The following is a 22,775-nucleotide window of genomic DNA, read 5'->3' as shown; positions in this document are numbered from 1 at the left end:
TAACCATTCTAAATCACGCATCTTCTTATGTATCTCAGTTATGTCCATTCAAAGAATCAAGTGAAAGATAATACACACAAAAAATGGCTGGTACATAGTAGGTACCCATTGAATATTATTTCTTCTTCTTATTATTATTTTAACCTTCTTCCCTGCCTGTCATCCAGCTTTCCTTCTTCATTAGATTTCTCCCAATTTTGTGGTTCTGAGAAGGTCAGACCCCAACATGAGAGTCTTAGAAGAGAACTAAAAACCAAAAAATGTAGAGAGATTCTTGACTCCTAGACAAAGCAAGTGACCTTGATCTTTTCATAGGAGACTCTACCCCCTTTCCAGATTTCTTTGCCTATCTAAATGAATAACACAGAAGCTCTTCACATTTCCTCCAAGGAAAACTTTGCTTCATCTTGACTCTGACTGCAACACTGAACATTCATAGCTTGGGGCCTGGTCCCAGCCTCCCTCTTAGTTTTGAGCCTGGAATGGAAAGTACTTTCTGACAGTGTCTCAGCCTCTCGCTACCTCCTGTGAATCGGCCATCACATCTTTCCTCCCACCCCGTGTGGCAAGGTCCCAGCAGCCCATGCCTGCTGCAGCTTCCTCAACAGCCCACCTTCCCCACTTAGTGCTTCACTGTCCGTGTGAATGCGCAGCCATCGTCCTGAACGGGGTTGGCAGCACTGAGTGAGGTCTTTAGAGCAGGCCACAATCACTGCAGTGAGCCTCTTACATGCCTTGGTCTTTATATAGACAAATCCCAGCTATGTACACATGGAGCCATAGGGGTTGGGACTACATGAAGTCCTCCTCAGTGAAATGCCTTTTCTCAAAAATACAAATTCTAAATTGTGAGTAAAACATAAGTCCTGCTTCTGCAACCACTGCCCAAAGTTATTTACTGAAGAGTGTATATAACCTATTCTTTTTGTTTGTTTGTTTGTTTGCGGTACGCGGGCCTCTCACTGTTGTGGCCTCTCCCGTTGCGGAGCACGGGCTCCGGACGCACAGGCTCAGCGGCCATGGCTCACGGGCCCAGCCGCTCCGCGGCATGTGGGATCTTCCCGGACTGGGGCTCGAATCCACGTCCCCGGCATCGGCAGGCGGACTCTCAACCACTGTGCCACCAGGGAAGCCCTATAACCTATTCTTTTAACAAACTTTTATTGAGAGCCCACTATATGCCAGGCACTGTTCTAGGAACTGGGAATTCAGCAGTGAAAACACAGACTAAGCTCTCCATCCATCCTCTTAATGCTAGTGGAGGAGAAAGACTACCAACGAAACGAATAAGGACATTGTATATTTGCCCAACTGTAAGTCGCAAGGAGAAATAATACAGCAGGGAAGGGAGTCAGGAAGTGTCTAGGGTGGGGTCAGGGGAGAGACTTTAGATCAGGTCACCAGGGAAAGCCTCACTGAGAAGGAAACATTTCAGTAAAGACAAAGGAGGTGAGGAGTGAGCCGTTGTGGCTTCGGTGAGATCCTATGGGAATGTCAGGTAGTTAATAATAAAAATAAAATCTTAATCATTTGCTACACTCACTGGTTTACAGGGTACTTTTCCATAGCTGTCTCCTTTGACCCCAAAAGCCTCTGATAGAGATGAGATTTTTGTCCAGTCCAGGGGATAAACTATGAATTCTGATATTCAAGTCCTATCTTATTCCCCTATGCCTGGACTGTGTCTTAGCACCTACCTGGTACACCGCTCCCCTAAAAACATTTGACCAGCACTTGAGGGGCCAGAAGCCAGTCCAGAACCTGAGCCAGCCTCACCCTCCACCCCTCCACATTCCCAAGACTATGGGGCCTCTGTCTCCAGCTCGTCTTCTCTCTGTCACTCCACTTGCTTGCAGTCCGCCAGCCTCCCTCTTGTTTATTTCTGGGGCTACTAACATGGCCTTTCCCACCTGGTAGGTCTAGCATATTGATTAAGATCATGGGCTTCAGAGTCAGGTAGACATAAAATCTGTCTCTATGACCTTGGGTCCCAGTTTCCGTCTCAGTAAATTGGAGATAATAACTACTTCATAGAGTTGCTGGAGGTCTAAATAAAATAATGCGTAGAAAGCCTTTAATACAGTCCCTAGAAGATGATGAGCACTCGCGAATGGTGAGGGTGGTAGTTATTCTCATGGTGATTGATATCTGTATCAGCACCCAACGGCATCTTGTCTCTTCATCAAGCAGCCGTTCCTTCCACCATGGCTTCCATGGATGGAATGGAGGCAAGATGACCTCCCATCTGTCTTCAAGAAGTCGAATCTCCCCGACTCCCTTCTGTGGAGGTGCCTCATGGGACCACTCCCCCTAATCAGCGTTCCTGTCTCTACTCCTCCAGTCTGAATGATCTCTACTCCCCCTCGCTCTCCATCCCAAGCAGCCTTCTCCACTGTGTAATCTGCAGAGTCCCTCCAGTGGTCTCAGTTGTAGATGTAATTTGTTTGTGATTAGTATTAATTCTCCAAGGTGCAACTGGAATTGTTCATTGTTTACTGAACAAACAAGAGGAGAAAATGACATAGTGTATGGGGAGCTGTGGTGCAGAATGGTGAAATGTCATCGCTTTTTAGGGAGATCAATGGTAAATGTGCACCGAGGTCATTTATAACATTAAAAATAAAATTATTGCTTTGTCTTTTCAGCAAAGCAATGAAGATAATGTCACATAGAGAAACCTTATGAAAAGGACCATGCAACAAAATCAAGGGGTGTTGAGACTATAGAGAGAAAATTTTTAATTTTTTAGGAGAGCTCAACTGCAGAAATGAAACACATACTGCTTTCCTACTGATGGCCTGCAGGAATCCTTGTGGTTCTTCATAAGTTTATATGGAGACCAACCCTGAGGAACTGGGATTTTGAAACCAGCTCTGTCATGTCAGCTGGCAGCCATGCTTTCACCCTAGTACCATCCTTGATGTCCCCTCTCCCTCAGCCTCACCTCCAGGCCATCAGCCTGTCCTGTCAGGGTCACCTCCAGCACAAAGCTCACATCACTCACTTCTTACCAGCTCCACCACCAGCAGGCTCAGGCAAGTTGCTTCCATCACCTGCTTGGTCGCTTACAATGGTGTATGAGCTGGTTTTCCCACTTCTATTGCCCTCTCTAATCCACTCTCCCTAAATCGCTCAGAATGACCTCTTTAAAAATCAATGACAGGGCTTCCGTGGTGGCGCAGTGGTTGAGATTCCGCCTGCCGATGCAGGAGAGACGGGTTTGTGCCCCAGTCCGGGAAGATCCCACATGCCGCGGAGCGGCTGGGCCCGTGAGCCATGGCCGCTGAGCCTGCGCGTCCGGAGCCTGTGCTCCACAACGGGAGAGGCCACAACAGTGAGAGGCCCGCGTACCGCAAAAAAAAAAAAAAAAAATCAATGACATTATTTTCAGTCTCTTGCCTAAACCCCTTAAGCAAAATTCACATGCCTCCTCACAGCCTGCAAGATCCTGCCCAACCTGGCCTCGGCCTTCCTCCCCAGTGACCCTTCATGACCCAACCCTTTGTGACTTTTTGAGCCACCCTGGCCTTTGCTCTGTTACTAGATCATTAGCGTCATTTCCCACCGCCGACAATGCACTCCCTACTCCTCCACAGCCTTTTCACACGGCTGACTTCTCTTATTCTTCAGTATCAGCTCAAATATCTCCTCCCCAGAGAGGGCTCCCTTGGCCCACCTATCAAACTAGGTCACCCATGTCACCCTCTGTTCACTATTCTAACCCCAGGCTCTTAATAGAAGCTCTGAACATAGTCGTTCAATAATTGTAAGCTTGAATGGGATTTGGCTGTGGGGGGATGTGTGTGTGGAATTGCTACAGTATAACCTAAAGGAATTAGCGGTTTCCAGAATGCAAGGAAATCCTACCTCACCCTGTTCTTCTGCTTAAACCTGGTCATCTATCTTGTACTTCAACATACATTCATTAGCGCTTGCCATGTGCCAGGCACTCTCCAGGAGATAAAATAAGTACGACAGACCCCCTGCCTCAAAGAATTTAGAATTTAGTGGGAGAAGCTAGCAATGCAGACATAATTGCCCAATGCGAGAGACAAGTTCACAGTTACAGGTGTACAGCGATTGCCAGAGCGCCCCAGAGGGAGGCACATGTCTTCCTTCAAGAGAGGAGAACAAGCAGCTGGGGAAGGTTACACCTGAGTTAGGAGGAGTTGCTCAGATGGAGAAGATGATTCTAGCCCACCCAATCGGCTTACACAAAGGCTGAAGCCGTGGCTGCATGTTCAAAACACTGCAAGTCATGGTCTTGAGCTGAAGGTGCAAAGGAACACAGTGATCTGGGAAAGTGGGCTGTTCCGGGTATGCTAAGCCTCAATTTGGACTGAATCCCGTGGAAACCAGCAAAGGTTTGGATTCGGACCCGAAAGGAGCTGGGCTCAGAAAGCTAACTGGTGGTAGGGGTGACTCCAGAGACAAATAATCTTGAAAATTCATCATTGCAATTACTGTTCATAGCTATTACTTATGTCGCAAATTACCATTGCGTTTGTTTCTGCCACTGCTTTGCTGAAAAGGTCTGGCCCTGTAGATCGTTGCCTCTACTGTGCGATGTGAGGGATCCCCAAAGGTGCTCTCTGTCCCCCAAATTTGGCCTGTCCAACCCCTCCATTGACCACTTCCCACCCAACCTCCATGGCCAATTCTCCCAAACTCCTTGGGACACTCTCTAAAATCAGCTCATAAGAACCCCACATACTGTTTTATGTACCCAATGTCATTTGATCCTCACAGAAATCCTGTAAATTAGATAGCCTTTCCAACTTGCAGAAGAGAGAAGCCTGTGAGCTGTGTCAGGGTTCACACCACTAGCTAGCAGAAGAGAAGACTGGAAGCTAGTGTTAGTCTCTGTACCTTAGGGGTCTCTTCAACACAAACTAAGGAAGTGGTGCCTTGGGCCTGCTGGAGTCATAACAGAAATGGAATCTAGGCATGAAAGGAGCTCTGACAACTCTGGACCAAGGAAGGAATTGTCACGGTGAGAGAGAGGGTGGTGCTGGAGGGCTTGGGATTCTTCCAAGGGGAGAAGGAACTGAAGATCCGTTAATTTCCCTAACACTAGAGGTCCTCAGATTGTGGTACACCCAGTTTTCACCCAGGGAGCTTGTGGAACATGCTGGATCCAGAGTCCCCCCGAGATGTTCTGACCCTGTAGGTCTGCAGTGGGGCCCCGGAAGCAGCCTGATTTCCAAGCTCCACGTGACGGATGCAGAGGGTCTACAGATGCACCATCAAGGCAGTAGCCTAAGCCCGTGGTCAATGTGAGTGGCTGGCTGCGGAGAGTCTACAAACAAGGCAACTGAGGCCCAGAGGAGTGACTGCTCATGGCCCCAGAGGCCTCGTGGCAAAAGGCGAGGCCTCGAACCAGCCCTCCAGACTTGCAGCACAGCACTTCCTCACCCAGCCTGCTGGGCCCTCTGTAGCCAGGCCCTCTCCTCACCGATTTATATTTTGAGTAGGAACCCAAGATGCCAGTTCTTTAATGAGGTTGTCCACACTACAGTTTATGAGGCCAAAGCCCTCAGCAGGACTGCTCTCTGCCAGGCTTAATTTACACAGTTCTCAGACCTTCCAACATCCCCATTAACGTCAGCGCAGAGGCGGCGGCTGTTAGCCTGTGAGCACTGTGGCTACGTCCTCATCATGTCACCATCCGTTTTCACGTCTCTGGGCTTCTTTACCCTTGAGCACCTGATTCTCCTCGTCCCGTGAAGCAGTAAGTTTCCACTGGGAGCCTGGCCCAGCCTCTGGGCTCCAGCCCCACTCCTGACCTCCCCATGCTGTAGAAGTCAGCCTCCTCCCACACGTCATCTCCCTTTCTCTTTAATTAAGAGCAAGACCCCCTTCTCACTGGTGCAGCACTCAATCTTTCCCCCTTTAATGAGTGTCATTAGTTAGGCAAGAGCAAGCAGGTGGGAGATGGCCTGAAAGCTGATACAAATGTGCCTTTTTTAATGCTACATAAATCACCATAATTAAAAATAAATTAAGTGCCCTAAAATTTGACATTTGTTTAAGAAAAAATTTGAGTTAGGAGAGTTGTGTAGATTTTGTAGCATCAAATCTCCAAGACATGATTGAAGGACGGGAGTATGTGTGGGTTTCTGTTTTGAATGCACAATTAAGGAGAAGGAATCACTCCCAGCGAGTGAACCCAATGAGTCACCCATGGTGTCAAGCAGAGGTTCGTGTAACCTCACCCAGGCCACACGTGTCTCAGGTGCAAATCTGAACTGATTTCTGCCGCACCCAGAGGAGATAAATGGGCAAGCAAGTGGCATGCTGTTTCAGGAGAGATGTTCCAGGATGCAAATGACAGATGACTGAGACAGGAAAAGCCAACATGAGGAAACCAGGGGAAGCTCGGTGGGTGAGTGACTTGGCAGCAGGCTCCAAGGAAGTCATTAGATGGTCAGCATTAATAGAGACGACACACATTATATCAGAGAGCCACCAACAACCATTGCTCAGAACCCCAGAATCAGGATGTCGAAGATGGAAGGGGTCTTGGAGGTTGGGTTCGAGGCCACCCCCCTCATTGTACCGGGGGCAGTGGAGAACCCAAGAGGTAAAAGACCCACCTAAGACACATAGGTGCTCAGGGGCAAATCCGCCAGCCCTCCAAGGAAGTGGTTCTCAACGCTATGCTCATGAAAATCATGCCCAGAGCTTTTAAAACCACCGGTGCCAAGGGCCCGTCCTCCAAAGATACTGGTTTCGTTGGTCCAGGTGGGCCCTGAACATCAACAGTATTTCTGACTTCCCAAGTGACTCGCTGGGCCGTCAGGGTGCTGCTCCAGAAGGCGATCTAATCCAAGTGATGGGAGAAGAACCCCACCCGGGATCATCTGACCAGGTTCTGGGCCTTCCCTGTGGTTTACTAGCTGTGAGACCTCAGGCAAAGCACCTAGCAAGTAATTGGTTGCATTTTGTAGTGCCTTACTGTTTCGAAAGCATTTCTCTATCCATTATTTAATCTCTTGAGTCCTCAGTCTTCTGATTAATCAAATGGGAATAATAATAACTATTCTACCAGTTTTTTATGAGGTTCAAAGAGAGAAGGATTAGGAAAGCACATTGTAAGCTCTTACAATGCTATACAGAGGTAAGGAATGGTGACAGTTTACTACCCCCAGTGACTTATATTGTTATTCTGGGAAGAACTACCTTTTCAAAGGTAATAAATAAATTTCCATACAGAAGACCCTTGCTAACAAAAGATCCCCAGGCAAGAGTTCTCCCCAGAGTGGCTTGATCTTAGCTCTCGCTAATCTTGCTGTGATTAGGGCGTTTGGTGTTTCAGTGGTTTCCAGGAATCACGGGCACTCGTGGCTGGAAGGCGTCAAGATGTGCCAGCAGAAAGTGGGTGCTGGATCTTCTTGTCTAAGCCCCTCCCCTTCCTTGCTGCATTGGAGCAGGTTGTGACCATCCAGGGCCTCAGGTTACCCTGTTCCACAAGCCAGAACGATCATTTCACAACCACAGAAAGGATGCTGTTTCAGAAACTCAGGCCCTTGATTAAAACCATTCACCAAGGGTACTTTCCTCCTTGGAATTTATGGGGCCATAAAAAAAAGAACTGGGGAAGACAGAGCAGTTTTTTTTTGTTGTGCTTCATTAGTTTTGAGTTTGGGCTGGTAGAAGAGATCAGAGTACTAGGCATCCATCTAATTGAATCTCTCACAAGCATAAAGTTCCCTGTGGCATGGAGGAGGCTGTACGTCTCCAGCCAGGGAGAGGAGGTAGGGAGGGGCAGGTAGAAGCAGGGCCTAAGGGGCTGGCTTCTCTGGGCTGTGGCTGTGCAACAGAGAGGTCCTGGGGATAAACACTGGGGCATCCAGAGAGTGGAAGCGGCGCACCCCTCCACGACTGGACCCCTTCTTTGTCCAGGTTTGGGAGTAAAGGGCAGGGATACTGACTCCCTGCCCTTTCATACCCATTATCACCACTCCTGAGGACACTCATCACCTGGGGAGGGGGGACCCCATAGACGGACACGGTACAGAGGATAGAGAACAAGATGTGAAAATGTGGGTTTCCACCAATCTCTCCAGCAATCCATGTAACCACTCAGAGCCTTTGTATTCTCAACTATAAAATGGGCATGATGATAGCTTCAATGGATAAGTTCAAGTCCCAAATATTGGGGTGGGGAGACCTCTATACAAGGTACTGTTATAGATTCATGGAGATAAGACTTGATCCCTTCCTTCAAGTCACTTAGAGCTTGGTGAGGAAGACAGGCATGCAAACGGCTGGTTATAATGTAACAGCAGAATGTCTGCCAAGTTAAATGCCAGAAGAAGTAATGTGCTATGGTATCCCAGGGGAAAGGACAGTCCATGGATGGGGAGAGAATGGGAGAATCCATGAAAATGTCACAGATGAGGGGGTGAGATCTGTATCCCCATTGCTGAAAGAGGAGGAGTTGGTGGAAGACGTTCTCTGATGAGAGGGCAACCTTAGCAATAAGAGAGCAAACCAAGGACTATGAAAGGCGACCCACACATTACCTACCAACCCCACATGGAACAAATTCTCTAAGGTGCAAAAGAAGAAGAAGAAATCACCAAGGAAAATATGGATAGGTTTAGATTACATACAAATTTTAAGCTCCTAGATATCATTATAAACAATGAAAATACTGGGGGAAAATGTGAAGCATGTAATAAATAGTTTCACATCCTTATTAATAATGTCGTACAATTCAATAGGGAAACATGAATACCCTAACAGATAAACTGGCAAAAGGAAATGGGCAATTCCCTAAAAATCAGAGTAAAATAAAGCTAATAACACGTGCAAAAAAATATTCACCCTCGCAATCAAAGAAATACAAAGAAAACAGCAGGGAGATACTTTTAGTTAAAAATAATGATAATATTCAGGGTTGGCCAGGATGTAGTAAGAGGAACATGCATGTATGAACACAGCTGGTGAGAGTGTAAATTGGATTAATTTCTAGAAAGCAATTTGGCAATATGTGTCAAGGGTCTTTAAAATGTTTATACCCTTTGATTCAGTAATTCCACTTCTGGGAATCTGTCCTATGAAAATAATCTGAAAAGCGGGTGAAAGTTTATGCTCAAAGATACTCTTCAAAGTGTTATTATAAACAATCTAACAATCCAGTCATTGACTGATGTTGAAATAAATTATGGTACATATCACGTAGTATTATAGCCATTAAAAAGTATTCTTATGAGGACTTTGTAAGCCCTTGGAAAAGCTTGTGATATAATTTTAATTAATTTAAGCAACATACATATATGAAACAACTATACACACCTTTAAAGCACAGGCCAAAAAAAAACGAAAGAGAAATCTACCGAGATGTAAAAAATGACGGCTTCTGGATAGTGGGATTCTGGGCATTGTTTTGTTGATTTTTACCCTGGTTTTGAACTTTAAACAATAGGCATATATTTTTCAAGTGAAGGAAAGTAAAAGAAACTGTAAAAGTAAAAGCTCTTTGGGGAATGACAAGTAATTGGTATATGAAACCTGCATGTGTTCGTGAAAACACACGATGAGAAACAAGGCCTAATCATAAGGTGTGAATAAAACAGGACACAGCTTACATTTGTTTCCAAGTTGAGGAAGGCTTTACAGGCGTTTTCTGTGGCTCATGTTTTCTTCGGTTGGGCTGGGAATGAGGGCCATAAGGTCCTAACTGTATTTCGTGATCATGTACAAGGCATAAGAAAAAATACTTTGGAAACTAGAAATCACCAAGCAAAAGTGAAGGAGAATTTTTCTTATTATCCTAAATACACTGACGTCTTCCTCACATTACTCCAAACTCTTGCTGCTATCACCAGGTCTACTTCGTACTTTGACCTTCTTGTCACCCTCCTGTCAGAACCCTGTGATTATATTGGGCCCGCCTGGATAAGCAGGATAATCTCCCACCTCGTGATCCTTGTCTTGATCTCACCAGTAGTCTCTTTCACCACATAAAGTAACATATTCACAGGTTTGGGGGATTAGGATATGGGTATTGGGGCAGGGTGGGGGGACACAGCATTATTCAGCCAGCCACAGAAGCATAACCTAATGTGCAGGGTTTTTGTGCCTCCCAGGGGCCAGGCACTGGCTAGGGCTGGGAACACACAGAGACTCAAGCAGCTTAGTGGAGAAGATGGGAGCATACACGTGTGTTCTAGTGCCAGGTTGCAACGAACCAATGCCAGATGCATCTAGAGCACAGCGTTCATGGGGAGAGACAGAGAGAGGTGAGACAGGAAAGGAAATTTGGGCCCACATCACAAAGGACCTTTAAGAACAGGTTAAAGGGTTTGCATGTGATTCCCTGAAGGAAGAAGGGCCTGTGTTTCCCATGCCCAGGAACTACTGAGAACATCCAGCCAGGCTGGAGGCTGGTCTGACAATGCCAGGTAGCCATCCGCCATCAGCTGACAAATTGAGCCTTATCTGGACTAGCCTGTGAATGAGGGCCCAGGGCCACCTCCAACACCCTCTTCCATGAAATGGAGAGGCCAGCTTTGCAGTCTGACAAGCTGGGTCTAAATCCCACTTATCAGCTGTGTGACCTTAGGCAAGTCACTTAACCACTCTGACTCCATTTCCCCACTTAGGAAATGGACACTATTAAGACTTGCCTGGCTTCTTTACAGAACCAGATGGGCTGAGGTATACAGAGAGATTCTAGAAGTAAAGAGGCTGGACTTGATGTTAGTTTCAGTGCTGTTGGGAACCAGAAAATCATGGAATTTTAAAGATCTAACCTGGAGAGTCCCACATCACAATCAGCTGTAAGGTTTTATTAAAATCAAATTTAGTAAAGAAGAGTCTAATTTCACAGCCAGGGTTAAAGAAGCCTGCCCCTCATGTGAGGCCCAGAGAAGCTGTGGGGCTTGGCCAGGTGAGGGTCCTGGTTCATCCTCTCCACCACCCAGCTGAGCATTGAGGTAGGTAGTATGGGGGTGGAAGGACTGTTGAGGCACTAGCTACCATCGGGATAGAGCTAGGAAATAGGACAGAGAGCAAGGCAGCCAGACCTGGGGGGTGGGGATAGGAGGTCAACCCAGGTGGGCCTTGCCCTCTCATCTCCACAGGGGCTAGAGGCTCCCCCATCCCATACCAACCGAGGCTGGGTATCAGGAGGCACAGTCAGAAACACCAGCCAGGCCCTTGCTAGGCGGTCCCCAGGCAAGGGACCCATTCAGTAGGCAGGCTGGGCCAGGCCAGCTGAAGCTTGGCTCTCTGAGGTCCCAGGTTAATAAATTATCATAACTCATCATTCTTGATACAAAAGCAAATACCTGCTAATATGTTTGCTATAAACTGCCCCCTCTCCCTTCCTCCACTGGATAATATGACTTATCTAAGAATTTCAGAATTGGACAAGACCTTGGAAATACCATCAAACCCCTCCTTTTGTAGATGGGGAGACAGGGGGCCAGAAAGAGAAGGAACAGGGTCAGCATCACACAGCCATTCATGGAGGAGCCAATCCAGGGCCCAGAGCCCTGCTCTTACGACGGCATTCTTTTCATTTCAAAACAGGAAGTGCTGTGTGTTTTAGTCACTCCAGTGGTGGAATCTGGGGTCAAGAGCATGGGGACGATATACTGGACCAGATATGCCTGTTGGTACCCCAAATTTGACCTTCAGGGGAAAGCTGTCTGTGTGCAGATGAGACTCCACCTGTAGCTGTCCACCTGGCACACTAAAGCCGTGGGTTGGAGGACCCCAAAGTGTTGGGGAACATGGCTCAAACCTCGGGCCACTCTACTACTCACATCACAGCCAGGGGGCCGGGGGGTTAGGGCTTTGACTTCCTCTTAGCCTCCTGGTGTTGACCCTGGTTTCGGCCAGATTAAAATGGGGTAGTCTCAGACCTTGAGATGTGAACGGCGTGGGAGGGATGCTCTCCCCGCAGCCTTCCCACGGGGCCACCCAAGCTGACCAGTGTCATGTGTCTCTGTGTGCTCTCCAGGAACATCCCCAGGCTCCAAGATGGCCTTGCAGAGTTCCTTCACTTGCTGGAACGGAACAGTCCTCCAGCTCGGGCAGGCCTGCGACTTCCACCGCGACTGTGCCCAGGGAGAAGATGAGGGCCAGCTGTGCAGTGAGTAGATGGGGCTTCTTCGCCCACCCTGCCCCACCCATGCCCACATGCCCTCCTTCCCCCACCATCAGAGGCTTGAATGACCTCCCTTATGACCAGGGCCACTTGTGTCCTTCTGGTGGCAACTTTCAAAAGCTACACAGTCTTCAAAAGACAGGGCTAAGACCCATGGTTTAGAAACAGCATATAATTAAGAACCAAGCAAGATCTTATAAGTTTTGCTCTCAACAGCCTCATGTATAGAGAAAAAGTGCAGACTAAAGCCCATCTCTAACGTGACATGAGAAGCCCTCTACACCAGGACCTCCGTCACATTTTAAGCCTTTCTTTCATCACCCACCTGCCTCCCTCCTCCCCGCAACCTTCCATGTACCCCAGCTCCAGCCATATCAAACCACCTCTCAGCTCCCTCACACCTCCCTGGCTTTGTTTGTGTCCTATCCCTTCCCCAGAATGCCCTTTCCCATCTTAAGTCATATCTGCTCCTTCAAGATTCACCTCAAGAGTCAATCCTTCTGGGAAGCCTCTTCTGACCATTTCCCACAAGTATAGTTGTTTCTTCTCCCTCTGGAACCCGCCCCCTGGAATCCATGCACCGTAACATTCATTACTTTTTAACAGCTTTTTAAAGATATAATTTACATACCATACAATTCACTCATTTAAAGTGTACGATTTAGTGTAGTCACAACTGAGCAACCATCACCACAATCTAATTTTCGAATATTTTTATCACTCCAAAAAGAAACCCCTCGCAATCTCTCCTCATGTACCTCCAATCCCTCCCCCCCACCGACCCCCTCACCCACTGCCTAGCCCTAAGTAACCACTCATCTACTTACTGTTTCTACAGATGGGCATTTCATGTAAATGGAATCATATAATATGAGGTCTTTCATGATTAACTTCTTTCACTTAGCACAATGTTTTGAGCCCCATCCGTGCTGTAGAATATATCAGTACTTCATTCCTTTTTATCGCCAAAAAATATTTCATTGTATGGCTGTACCACATTTTGTTTATCCATTCATCAGTGGATGGGCATTTGGGTTGTTTCCACTTTTTGGCTATTATGGAAAATGCTGCTGTGAGCATTCATGTATGAGTTTTTGTGTAGACAGATGTTTTCATTTCTCTTGGAAATGAAATTTCCTACCTAGGAGTAGAATTGCTGGGTCGGATGGTGACTCTATATTTAACATTTGGAGGAACTTCCAAGCTGCTTTCTAGAATGGCTATACCATCTGACAGTCCCACCAGTATTGTGTAAGGATTCCCATTTCTCCATATCCTCAGCAAAACTTACTCTTTATCTGCCTTTTTTTTTTTTTTTTGCGGTACGTGGGCCTCTCACTGTTGTGGCCTCTCCCGTCGCGGAGCACAGGCTCCGGACGTGCAGGCTCAGCGGCCATGGCTCACGGGCCCAGCCGTGAGAGGGCTTTTCCCGGGGATCATGTGGGATCTTCCCGGACCGGGGCGCGAACCCGTGTCCCCTGCATCGGCAAGCGGACTCCCAACCACTGTGCCACCAGGGAAGCCCTATCTGCCTTTTTATGTTAGCTATCCTAGTGGGTGTGCATCCATCACATTTCATGGAGGCGGCTTCCATGTCTCTCTCCCTCACTGTGGACAGAGTGGGCCTGGTACTCTTCCCCATACCAAAATCTCAAACGATTTCTGGCACAGCATAGGTGCTCATTGACTCTTTGTTGATCAAAATGAATAAATGGGTTGGGAAACCTGGGTTCCCTAGAGGAAGCCGGTTGCTGAGGTCACACTGGTAGTTAGGGGCAGAGTTAGACTCCCAGCACAGTGCTCCCTCCACTTGAAGACAGTGTTCTCAGCTGCTCCCTGGCAAGGAGTAAACACTCTAGAAGTTTTTTCTAGGGAAACCATGGACACTTCTAGCACACACATATAATGAGCTAAAAAGTAAACTAGATCCTGGAGCAGGGACAAGTAACACGGCATCTGTCCTTGTAGTGCTGTAAACCCAACACAGGGGCAGGGAGTGAAACAAAGGTGTTGTGGTTGGGAAAGGATGCAGCAGCCTGGGGTGCTATGGAGCTCGGACACCCAACAAATGCCCCTCCCCTCAGATACACCAGCCCCAAGATGCTGTGACCTGCCAAATAGCTTTTAAGAAGGTAACAGTGTCCCCCAGGTCATTTGGAGGACAGATCTTCCCTTAGGGAAAGAAAGGTTTTATTTATTCCCTTTTAAATGAAACTATAAAGAAATCCATTTTTCAATTTGAAAATCGTCCTTTTTATACAAAACTTTCCAATGAAGTTTTCCAATAATCATGGAATAGTGGTTGTTCAGATAAAGCTCAGTAAAGAGTTGCAGGTAAAGCCCTTTGCTTATTCCACACTGTTCTGCTCCTGGCTTCCTCTCAGAGCTCTCACTACACACATGGACCAAGAGGAAGCTAGGCCTGCCCATGTTGCCCTGGACAGGGACCTGTCTGTGTGTCTCTCTAGTTATTTGTCTCTGTATTATTTCCAGCAGTGCCTCTGAGCTGTGTGACTTTGCTTTGGCCTTTTTAAAGTTTTTGATACCCACTTCCCAGCTGAGACATAGGTCAGGGAGTCCATGTCCTGATTTACAACTGGGGAAATGAAAGCACAGAGAAGGTAATTGATTTGTTCAGGGTCACACAGCATGTCAGGAACAGAGCCATGATTAGAGCTTGGAGCCTGCAGGATCCAGCCCATTATTGTGGACTTAGGGCACTTTCCCACCGTTTGGGGGCTTGCCATTAATGTGTTTTCAGAGCCAACTCCAAGCTTGAGGGCAGCCTGGTCCCAGTAAGGAAGGCAGGCGCCTGGAGCCCAGAAGGCTTTTCAGCCACACTTGCAAAGCTGTTCTGACCAGCTGTCAGAATGACCACTCCGCCCTGAAGAACACCCCCATGGAGCTCTTTGCTACAGAAATCGGTTGCTAGAAGGGAAGGGGAGTTCAATTAGAAGGAGGATTATTCCAATCTTTTGGCCACTCTGATCTTGGCAGTACTCAGTAAGTATCCTTTTCCTTTTTGGGCACCCCACTCTCTCTGGCATTTTTGTTGTTTTCCCTACCACACTGGCTGATGTTGATTCTGGAAACCATCCCCATGAAAATAGCAACAACAATAATAATAGTAACAGCTAACATTATTGAGTTTATTCTATATTCCAGGAGCTGCTCCAAACACTCTTCATGCGTCAACTTATTTCACCCTCACAGCAATCCTATGTGATGCTATTATGCCCATCTTACAGATGAGGAACCAGATTAGTCCATGAGCAGACTGTTGGCCAGTGGCTGAGCAGTGATTCAGACCCAGTCTGATTCCAAAGCCCATGCTCTTAATCACTGCAAGCCAGTTTCACTTGTTTCGTGAGTTTCCAGCAGTTCCTAGCACAGCCTTCACTACATATCTACCCAGGATGAAGGGACGAGGAAAAGGCAGGGGAGGTCCAGGGACATGATGCCCGCTGACGTGCTGATGCCCATGATGCATTAAGGACAATGCTCTTGGCCTCACGTGGTCCTTCCCAGGTGGTCTGGAACCTGTTAGAACATCTTCTCTGAGCAGTGGTCACTTTAAGCCTGTTGGGGATGTCCAGGTCTTCTAAGGAACCCCCATGAGGGTCAGTAATCTTGAGCGAGAGTTTTCAACCAAAAACTGCCACGGCTAGAATTCGGAGGGGAAACTTAGGTTGTATCCTGTCAACTCCCAGCCTCAGCTCCCCACATTTTCTCTAGAAGGAATTACATGCACACACTAGCGCTTCATTCAGATTATCAGACGCAACCTTGTGGGACATTTCTGGCTGGGATAAGTAGGGGACCTGAAATGGAGGTGGTACTGCCCTTGCCCTGCTCCATCCGATCCGTTCACACCCCGTCCTCCAAGCCCACACACCATACACGGCACACCTTCTCTTTCTAATTAAACATTGCCGATCCATGTTTACATTCCAGGATGCTGTAACCCACTGAAGGGTGTCTTCAAGTTTCCCTGTGTGTCCTGAGCAATGGCCTCGACGGCATGCAGTGCCCCAGAAAAGGGTCAGGTGGCCCCCCTTCATCCCTTGGATGGGTCATTGACTCTCTCAGTATTGCAGGCAGCTCAGTCCCCCTCCACATACTCAATAATCTCTTCGGTTTGGTGGGCATACGCTTCCTATCAGGCAAAAATGGGTGTTTTTTTTTAAGTTTATTTCTTTATTGTAAAGTAAAACATGTTGGTTGTAAAACATTTGGAAAATCAAAAAAGTACACAGGAGAAAATAATTATTGCCCATAAGCCTCCCTCTCAGACATTCAGAGATAACCATAATATTTTGATGTATTTCTTCTAGCACTTTTCCCATGACTCTATATTTTCAAGGAAATGTATAACACATATTTATCAAAAATGTTAACAGCAGGGCTTCCCTGGTGGCGCAGTGGTTGAGAGTCCGCCTGCCGACGCAGGGGACATGGGTTCGTGCCCCGGTCCGGGAAGACTCCACATGCCGCGGAGCGGCTGGGCCCGTGAGCCATGGCCGCTGAGCCTGCGCGTCCGGAGCCTGTGCTCCGCAACGGGAGAGGCAACAGCAGTGAGAGGCCCGCATACCGCAAAAAAAAAAAAAAAATTGTTAACAACGTTGTCACACAGGAAGGAAAAGAAGTAGTGTCATTTGGCCTGGAGTTTATACTTGGCAGCTCCTGGCAGCTGCTGCTAAGGTCACATCTCTATGACTCTATCAATTTGTGTCTCTTAGAGTGGAATCAGGCGTCATAAGTGCCAAATGTTCTGGGATTGATTGACCCACACACAGCCGATTTGGCCATCCAGCCAACAAAATAACTGGCTGCAGCCCAAGAAGGGGGTGGGTTAGAGCAGCGCTTCTCAGACATTAAGGTGCAAAGGAGTCACCTGGAGAGCATTAAAAATGCAGATTCTGATTCAGTAGGTCGGGAGGTAGGGAGGAGAGACCTGAGATTCTGCAGGTCTAACGGTCTCACAGGTGATGCAGATGTGACTGGTCCCTGGACCACATTTTGAGTGGCAAAGGGTTAGGAGACTGAACCCACTCCCATGTCATTCAGCAAATAAGTATTTAGGTCCTACAATGTGCCAAGCACTGAGCAGGTGATCAAAGGGGGTGACACCTTAGACGCGACACTGGGCGCCAACACTGCTCAGCAGTGGACTTCACAGCAATTTCCCCAACCTGGCCTGATCTGCCAAGGGCTCGGTGCTGGTACCCACCCCACCATCGTCCTCAGGACTGGTCTTGCTCAGCACATGCCCTGATGTGCTTGCAGTGTTGGAAATCCTCTCGGCACTCCTGCCCACCCTTCAAGGTTTTAATTGGCACGTAAATTGCCTGTTGACCTAACTATTTTTGCCTGCCTCATCTCCTTTTATTCAGTCAGCCAAAAAGAAAGGGGCTTCCACTCCCAGCTCACCCTGGACGCTTTGTCAAGCTGGGACAAGGACGGGCCTCCAGAAGGTGGAGAGTGCCGGTGACTTTCCTCATTCCTGTCCCAGCGGGAGGCATAGGCATTTCCGGAGAGGCAGCTGAGGGACCTGTCTCTGCCCTCTAGGGCAGTGTTGGCAGTTTCAGCCTCTCCCCTGCTGATACGTTTCCCTGTCCCGGGTATGAATGATCATTGATAATGCCACCGCCGCTCTATGTTTGCTCAACTCTGTTTGCAGAATGTTTCCACACTCTCTCCCTTACTTTGTCCTCAAAACAGCCCTGCAAAACATACAATAATCTTACCCCACTGTATAGATGAGGGAGCTGAGGCTCTGAGGAAGGAAGTGACTTACCTGAGGTCACAGAGCGGAAAGCAGTGAGGCCAGGACCAGAGCCCAGGTGTCCGGTTCTGATGAGGTACCAACACCCATAAGTCAGGCTAAGTTCTCTGCCTCTACCTCCTAAAAGAGTAAGGAGGGAATGATACACTGTGCAGAACCCAGCTCAGCCCTGCCTCTTCCTTCTACCAGGGGCCCGTTGCCTGCTAGAATCTTCCATCACAGTGTTCAGTTTAAAGCACATGTGTGAAGGACGCTTTGTGGAAGGTCACTTCCAGCTACCAGTTAGTTTTTGCTAAAGAAGTGAATGTGAGATCCCTTGAGGGGGATATAAAAAATAAAATAGAAAGATCTCCTTAGTTTTTGGATTTTTAATCAGGGGAACATGTGGTGCTTGCAGGGGGGATGATTTCTTCAGGGGGGTATAAATGGGAAGAGATGCTCAAAGTCAGTGACAGCCTGTTTTAATTTATAATTCTGCCTCTGTGTGAAATGCACAGAGAATCAGGGAGAAATGAGTAATAATTCACTAAGGTGCTGTCGCAGCCAGGAAGCGGTAGGGCCATCTTTGTCAGCCTGCTGCTGCCAAGAAGGCTGAGACAGAGGAAGGACACTGAGAGCGGTGGGTGGGTCCGGCTCGAGAGCTGCTGTGTGGAGACAGGCCTGGCCGGGGCTGTTGGGTACTATCCGGGTAGCCACCTGGAATGGCCCACTAGCTCCTCGGGGCTGAGAGCCTTCCCTGCAGCCATTCTCCAAGTAAACCGGAGCAAGGGAGCTCTCTCTACCCCTCTCCTCCTGTCCTCCTCCTTCTGTGGGCAGTGGGGAAATATATGGTGTATAGAACTGACTGTGACCTCTTTAATGGGACCCGAGGTCGGGCTGATGTAGAGAAAAGCGTTAACAGGGCCCTTTATGCTGAGCCAACAGATGATATAAGGAGGCCCCAGGGACTGGGATTGCTTAGTCAGGATAGGCTAGGTTATGCGGCAGTAATAAACCATCCCCAGATTTCCGTGGCTTAACATAACATTTACGGTACCTGTCCTCTAAGGGTTGGGGTAGGAGAGGCCTCTACTCCTTGGGATCTCACCTGCTGGCAGAAGTGCCACCATCATGCAACAGCACCCCCAGGAACGAGAACTCTCCTTGGCTGCTTTAGCAGAAGAGTGTGAAAATTACACCAGGCCTTTTCACAGCCTCAATCCACAGGAGATGCACACAACACTTCCACTCACATGTCATTGGCCAGAACTAGCCATGTGGCTTCACTTAACTGCAAGGGGTTGGGAAATAAAGGGGACCAAATAGATAGTTTTGAGCAATATGTGTCTCTGCACGCAGGGGTGATTTGAGGGAACCAAACCAACCAACCCCCAGCCAACACTACCACTGCCACCACCATACTCTTATCATTGTGCCATTAGAAATGCATTTCAGTGAGTTATACACTGGCTTTTCTAGGATCATGTTCGTGGTGGATCTGTATAAAGAGCACAGAATTTAAAAGCAGAAGAGCTGGGTTCAAATCCCAGCTGGGTTACCTGTCGGCTGTGTGACCTTGGTCAGGTTGCTTAACATCTCTGAGCCTCTGCTTTCTCATATATAAAACTGGGTTAGCAATACCCCATATTATTATTTTCTGAAGATCAGAAAAGTATAAACCAGCACACGTACAAGTTAGGGATTGGGCTTCTCTTCACTATGAGCATGATTAGACATTGAGGGTCTGGCTGGGGAGCTATCATTAACGAGCATGGTCATGCCTGGCTAACTTTACTTGCTGTTGGCATATTTTGCCTTTAGCAGTCCTGGAAATGACTGTACCCCTGTGCTCTCCCTGAAGGTAAACTCCCTGCTGGTTTTTACTGCAACTTCGAGGATGGATTCTGTGGCTGGACCCAAAGCTCACTGTCACCCCACACGCCCCAGTGGCAAGTCAGGACCTTAAAGGATGCCCGGTTCCAGGACCACCAAGGTACCACCCTCTCTTCCCTTCCCCTGGTGCCCACCTGGCCAGACGATAGACTTGGGGCACCACCCCAGAGGCACTGGACCTCCCCCAAGGACCTGCCCTGGGGTACACCTACACAATTCCCTCTTCACACTCTCTTGAGCATTAGAATGATTGAGTCAAGCCAAGGCTAATGTCACCTTTTGATCCTTAAAATGAGAACTTTGATCAAGGATTAGCTGAAAGATAAGAATAAAAGCAACAATAATAATAATCCATTCATTTAACAAGTGTTTGTTGAAACCTATTATGCATCAGGAACAGAAATCCTTGAGAGATAAGGAAACCTGTAGCCTTCTTTATGACTGGGGAGGCTAAGGCTCGGGGAGGCTAAGGCTCAGGTAGGCCGTTGCGTCATTTGCCCCAGAACTGTGCCCTGGGAACCTTGCCCCATATCTAGACCATTGCCTGTGGCCCGCCTTCCTCAGTCATACCCCCCCAACCCCGCATCCAGCTGCAGCTGGCAACTCCCACCCTCCCCCCATTAGAGTCCCTGCTTGACTGCCAGAGGGGCAGAGGGCCTCCACACACCCAAGAGATGCCACCCATGCTGGGCTGGGCTGACTCCACGCCCAGAGGAACTGGCCTCGGGATCAGAGGAGGTCCGTGAGGCCAGCATATCTCCAAGAGCTGGGCTACTGGAGAGGCCAGACCACCCAGCCATGGGCCTATCCTAGGTCTGTACACAACGGCTAGGCCTGAGCAGGCCCTGGGGCCCACTTCTCTGCAGGATGGCGGGCAGGGGGGTCTCTCTCCCTTCCCCTCCCCTGTATTTACCTGCTCTTTGTGAAGCTAGAGTCCCTTGTACCAAAATTTCTCTCTTTCCAAGCAACGATCATACATCCTACAGATTCCTTTAAGGATTCATAATAATGATAAATGTGAGAGAAGACAATGTCCAGATCAACCACTGAGGATCTCAGAGCCCGTGCAGTCCTGTCCTCGGTCCCCGGAGCTGGCTGCATCTAGTGAGCTGGCTTTGGGCCCCCTTAAAACGGAGGCTGAGTCATGGCACCACGGGGGAGCGCTGCAGGGCCCTCCCCAGACGTGGAGGCCAAGAGCGCCTGCTTCTCCTCCCGGCCTCCTCACCGCTCTGTTGAATACCTCTAGTGACAGGGCTGTCACTGCCTCCAAAAGTAGCCCTTTCCATTGTTTAACAGGTCAGAATCAAACACCGCTTTTCTTCGTCAAGCCCCACCCCTCTGTAAATTCTACTCATTGGCCCTGATTTCTGTCTCCTGGAACCCCACAGAACCCCTCTCCCACAGAGGCAGCCCTTCAGATATTTGAAGATAACCATTATGACCTACCGACCACGAAAGGCCTTTTCTCTCCAGGGTCACATAACCCCAGCCACTTGATGTCTCCTCAAGGATGGGCAGGGTGCTTTCTAAGATTTCTGGCCTGGCCTAGTTACTCAGCTCTGGACCCACCTGAATTTGTTACTTGGTAGTAACTCTATAAATACTTTGCTAAGAGAGAAAGATAGAAATGAAGGACTGAATTCCTACTTGGGGTTCTCTGAGGCCCCTAAAAAGGCGTGAGCTCACTCTGGCCCCATCTCCATAGCACCTACCAGCTACAAAATACTCCTGGAGGTTGGCAAATGCTTCTTCCCACCACCACGTGGGGCTGGGGCTCATGTTCTGCCAGGTTTTCAGGCAGGTCAGTGCTTAGAAAACAATAAATGAGTCTTCCTGGTCAGGGCACGGGGCACAGGATGACCTGGGCTCCAGAGAGGGGAGAAGACAGTGAAGGTTTAGAGACCATTGGAGGGCAAAGCGCTGGCATGACTGGATACGGGGGGCAGGGGTGGGCCTGGGGGAGTCCAGCATACTTCAGGCTGCTCCCAGGCTAGGAGCTAAAGCTGGTGACCTTGGGAGATCAAGGATGCAGTAACCCAGATGTATGGTGCTGGGACATTGCAGGCCATTTGGAATGAAGACCTTTGCATGAGCCAAGTTTTGTAGACAGTGGTCAGCAGGTCTTCTCCATTAGAGGCCGCAGAAAACCTGTATCCTTAGAGATGTCCTGAGGCTAGAGAAGCATGGTGCAGGGCCCATTAACCCTGCACCCCGAGGCCCTTCAGTGTGCGAGGATGGTGCGTCTTTGACTCTTTTCCTCTCTGCCCAGGCCATGCCCTGTTGCTCAGCACCACCGATGCCCCCACCTCTGAAAGTGCTACGGTGACCAGCGCTACGTTTCCTGCACCGATGAAGAACTCTCCGTGCGAGGCAAGTCTCACTGTTCCTCTAGTTCTCTGCCTTCTCCTCCCACCTCTGGGCACTTCCAGATGAACCCACACAGATGAGCAAAGTAGCCTGATGGTTGGGCTGCTTGTTCTCTTGCAGGAGGATGAGAGGGCCATTTGAGCCAACTTCTAGGCAGACAGTACCCGCCAACGTGGTAAAGTCCCATCTGCAGAGAATCTTACCTTAAACACCATACTCAGCTTCACTGAACTATTTGCAGTAGGACCTTGATTTAAACAAAACCAAAAAGTATTTCCAAGGCACAGCAGGGGAGGATAACAGCGACTTGCTACAGAATCCTTTTTAAAAATGTCAATCTCTTATAATACATTTTAAATATTATAGAACATCAAAACTTTGACTTACATAAATTTCTCTAAGGCATCAATGGCATTCAGTGAAGTACCTCCAGAGCCACTTAACCAAATGGTTCGTGTAGCTGTTACCTCTTTAATGTGAAGACTGAAGGTGTCATGATTCTTAACACAAGGTCACATTCTCTAGGGACCAGGAGATGTGCTAGACCCCAACAGGGCCCAGTGATTAAGCTCGTGGACTCTGGAATCAACTACCTAAGTCCAAGCCAGTTTCCATCACTGACTGGCT

The 22,775-nt window shown here is 48.3% G+C and overlaps 1 protein-coding gene across 1 annotated transcript in view; it reads left to right on the top strand.

The window, feature by feature from the left end:
* ALK (ALK receptor tyrosine kinase) overlaps positions 1-22,775 on the top strand; it is a 742,496-nt gene that overhangs the window by 607,569 nt on the left and 112,152 nt on the right. Inside the window, exons 7-9 of the mRNA XM_032653286.1 lie at positions 11,978-12,109; positions 19,750-19,881; positions 22,051-22,151. Coding sequence (XP_032509177.1) covers positions 11,978-12,109; positions 19,750-19,881; positions 22,051-22,151 — 365 coding nt within the window. The remainder of the gene's footprint in view (positions 1-11,977; positions 12,110-19,749; positions 19,882-22,050; positions 22,152-22,775) is intronic.

Source organism: Phocoena sinus, chromosome 13 (genome assembly GCF_008692025.1).
Source record: "Phocoena sinus isolate mPhoSin1 chromosome 13, mPhoSin1.pri, whole genome shotgun sequence".
In the NCBI taxonomy this organism is placed as follows: domain Eukaryota; kingdom Metazoa; phylum Chordata; class Mammalia; order Artiodactyla; family Phocoenidae; genus Phocoena; species Phocoena sinus.
The sequence above is the reverse complement of the archived record's forward strand: the minus strand, read 5'-3'. Positions and strand labels throughout refer to the sequence as shown.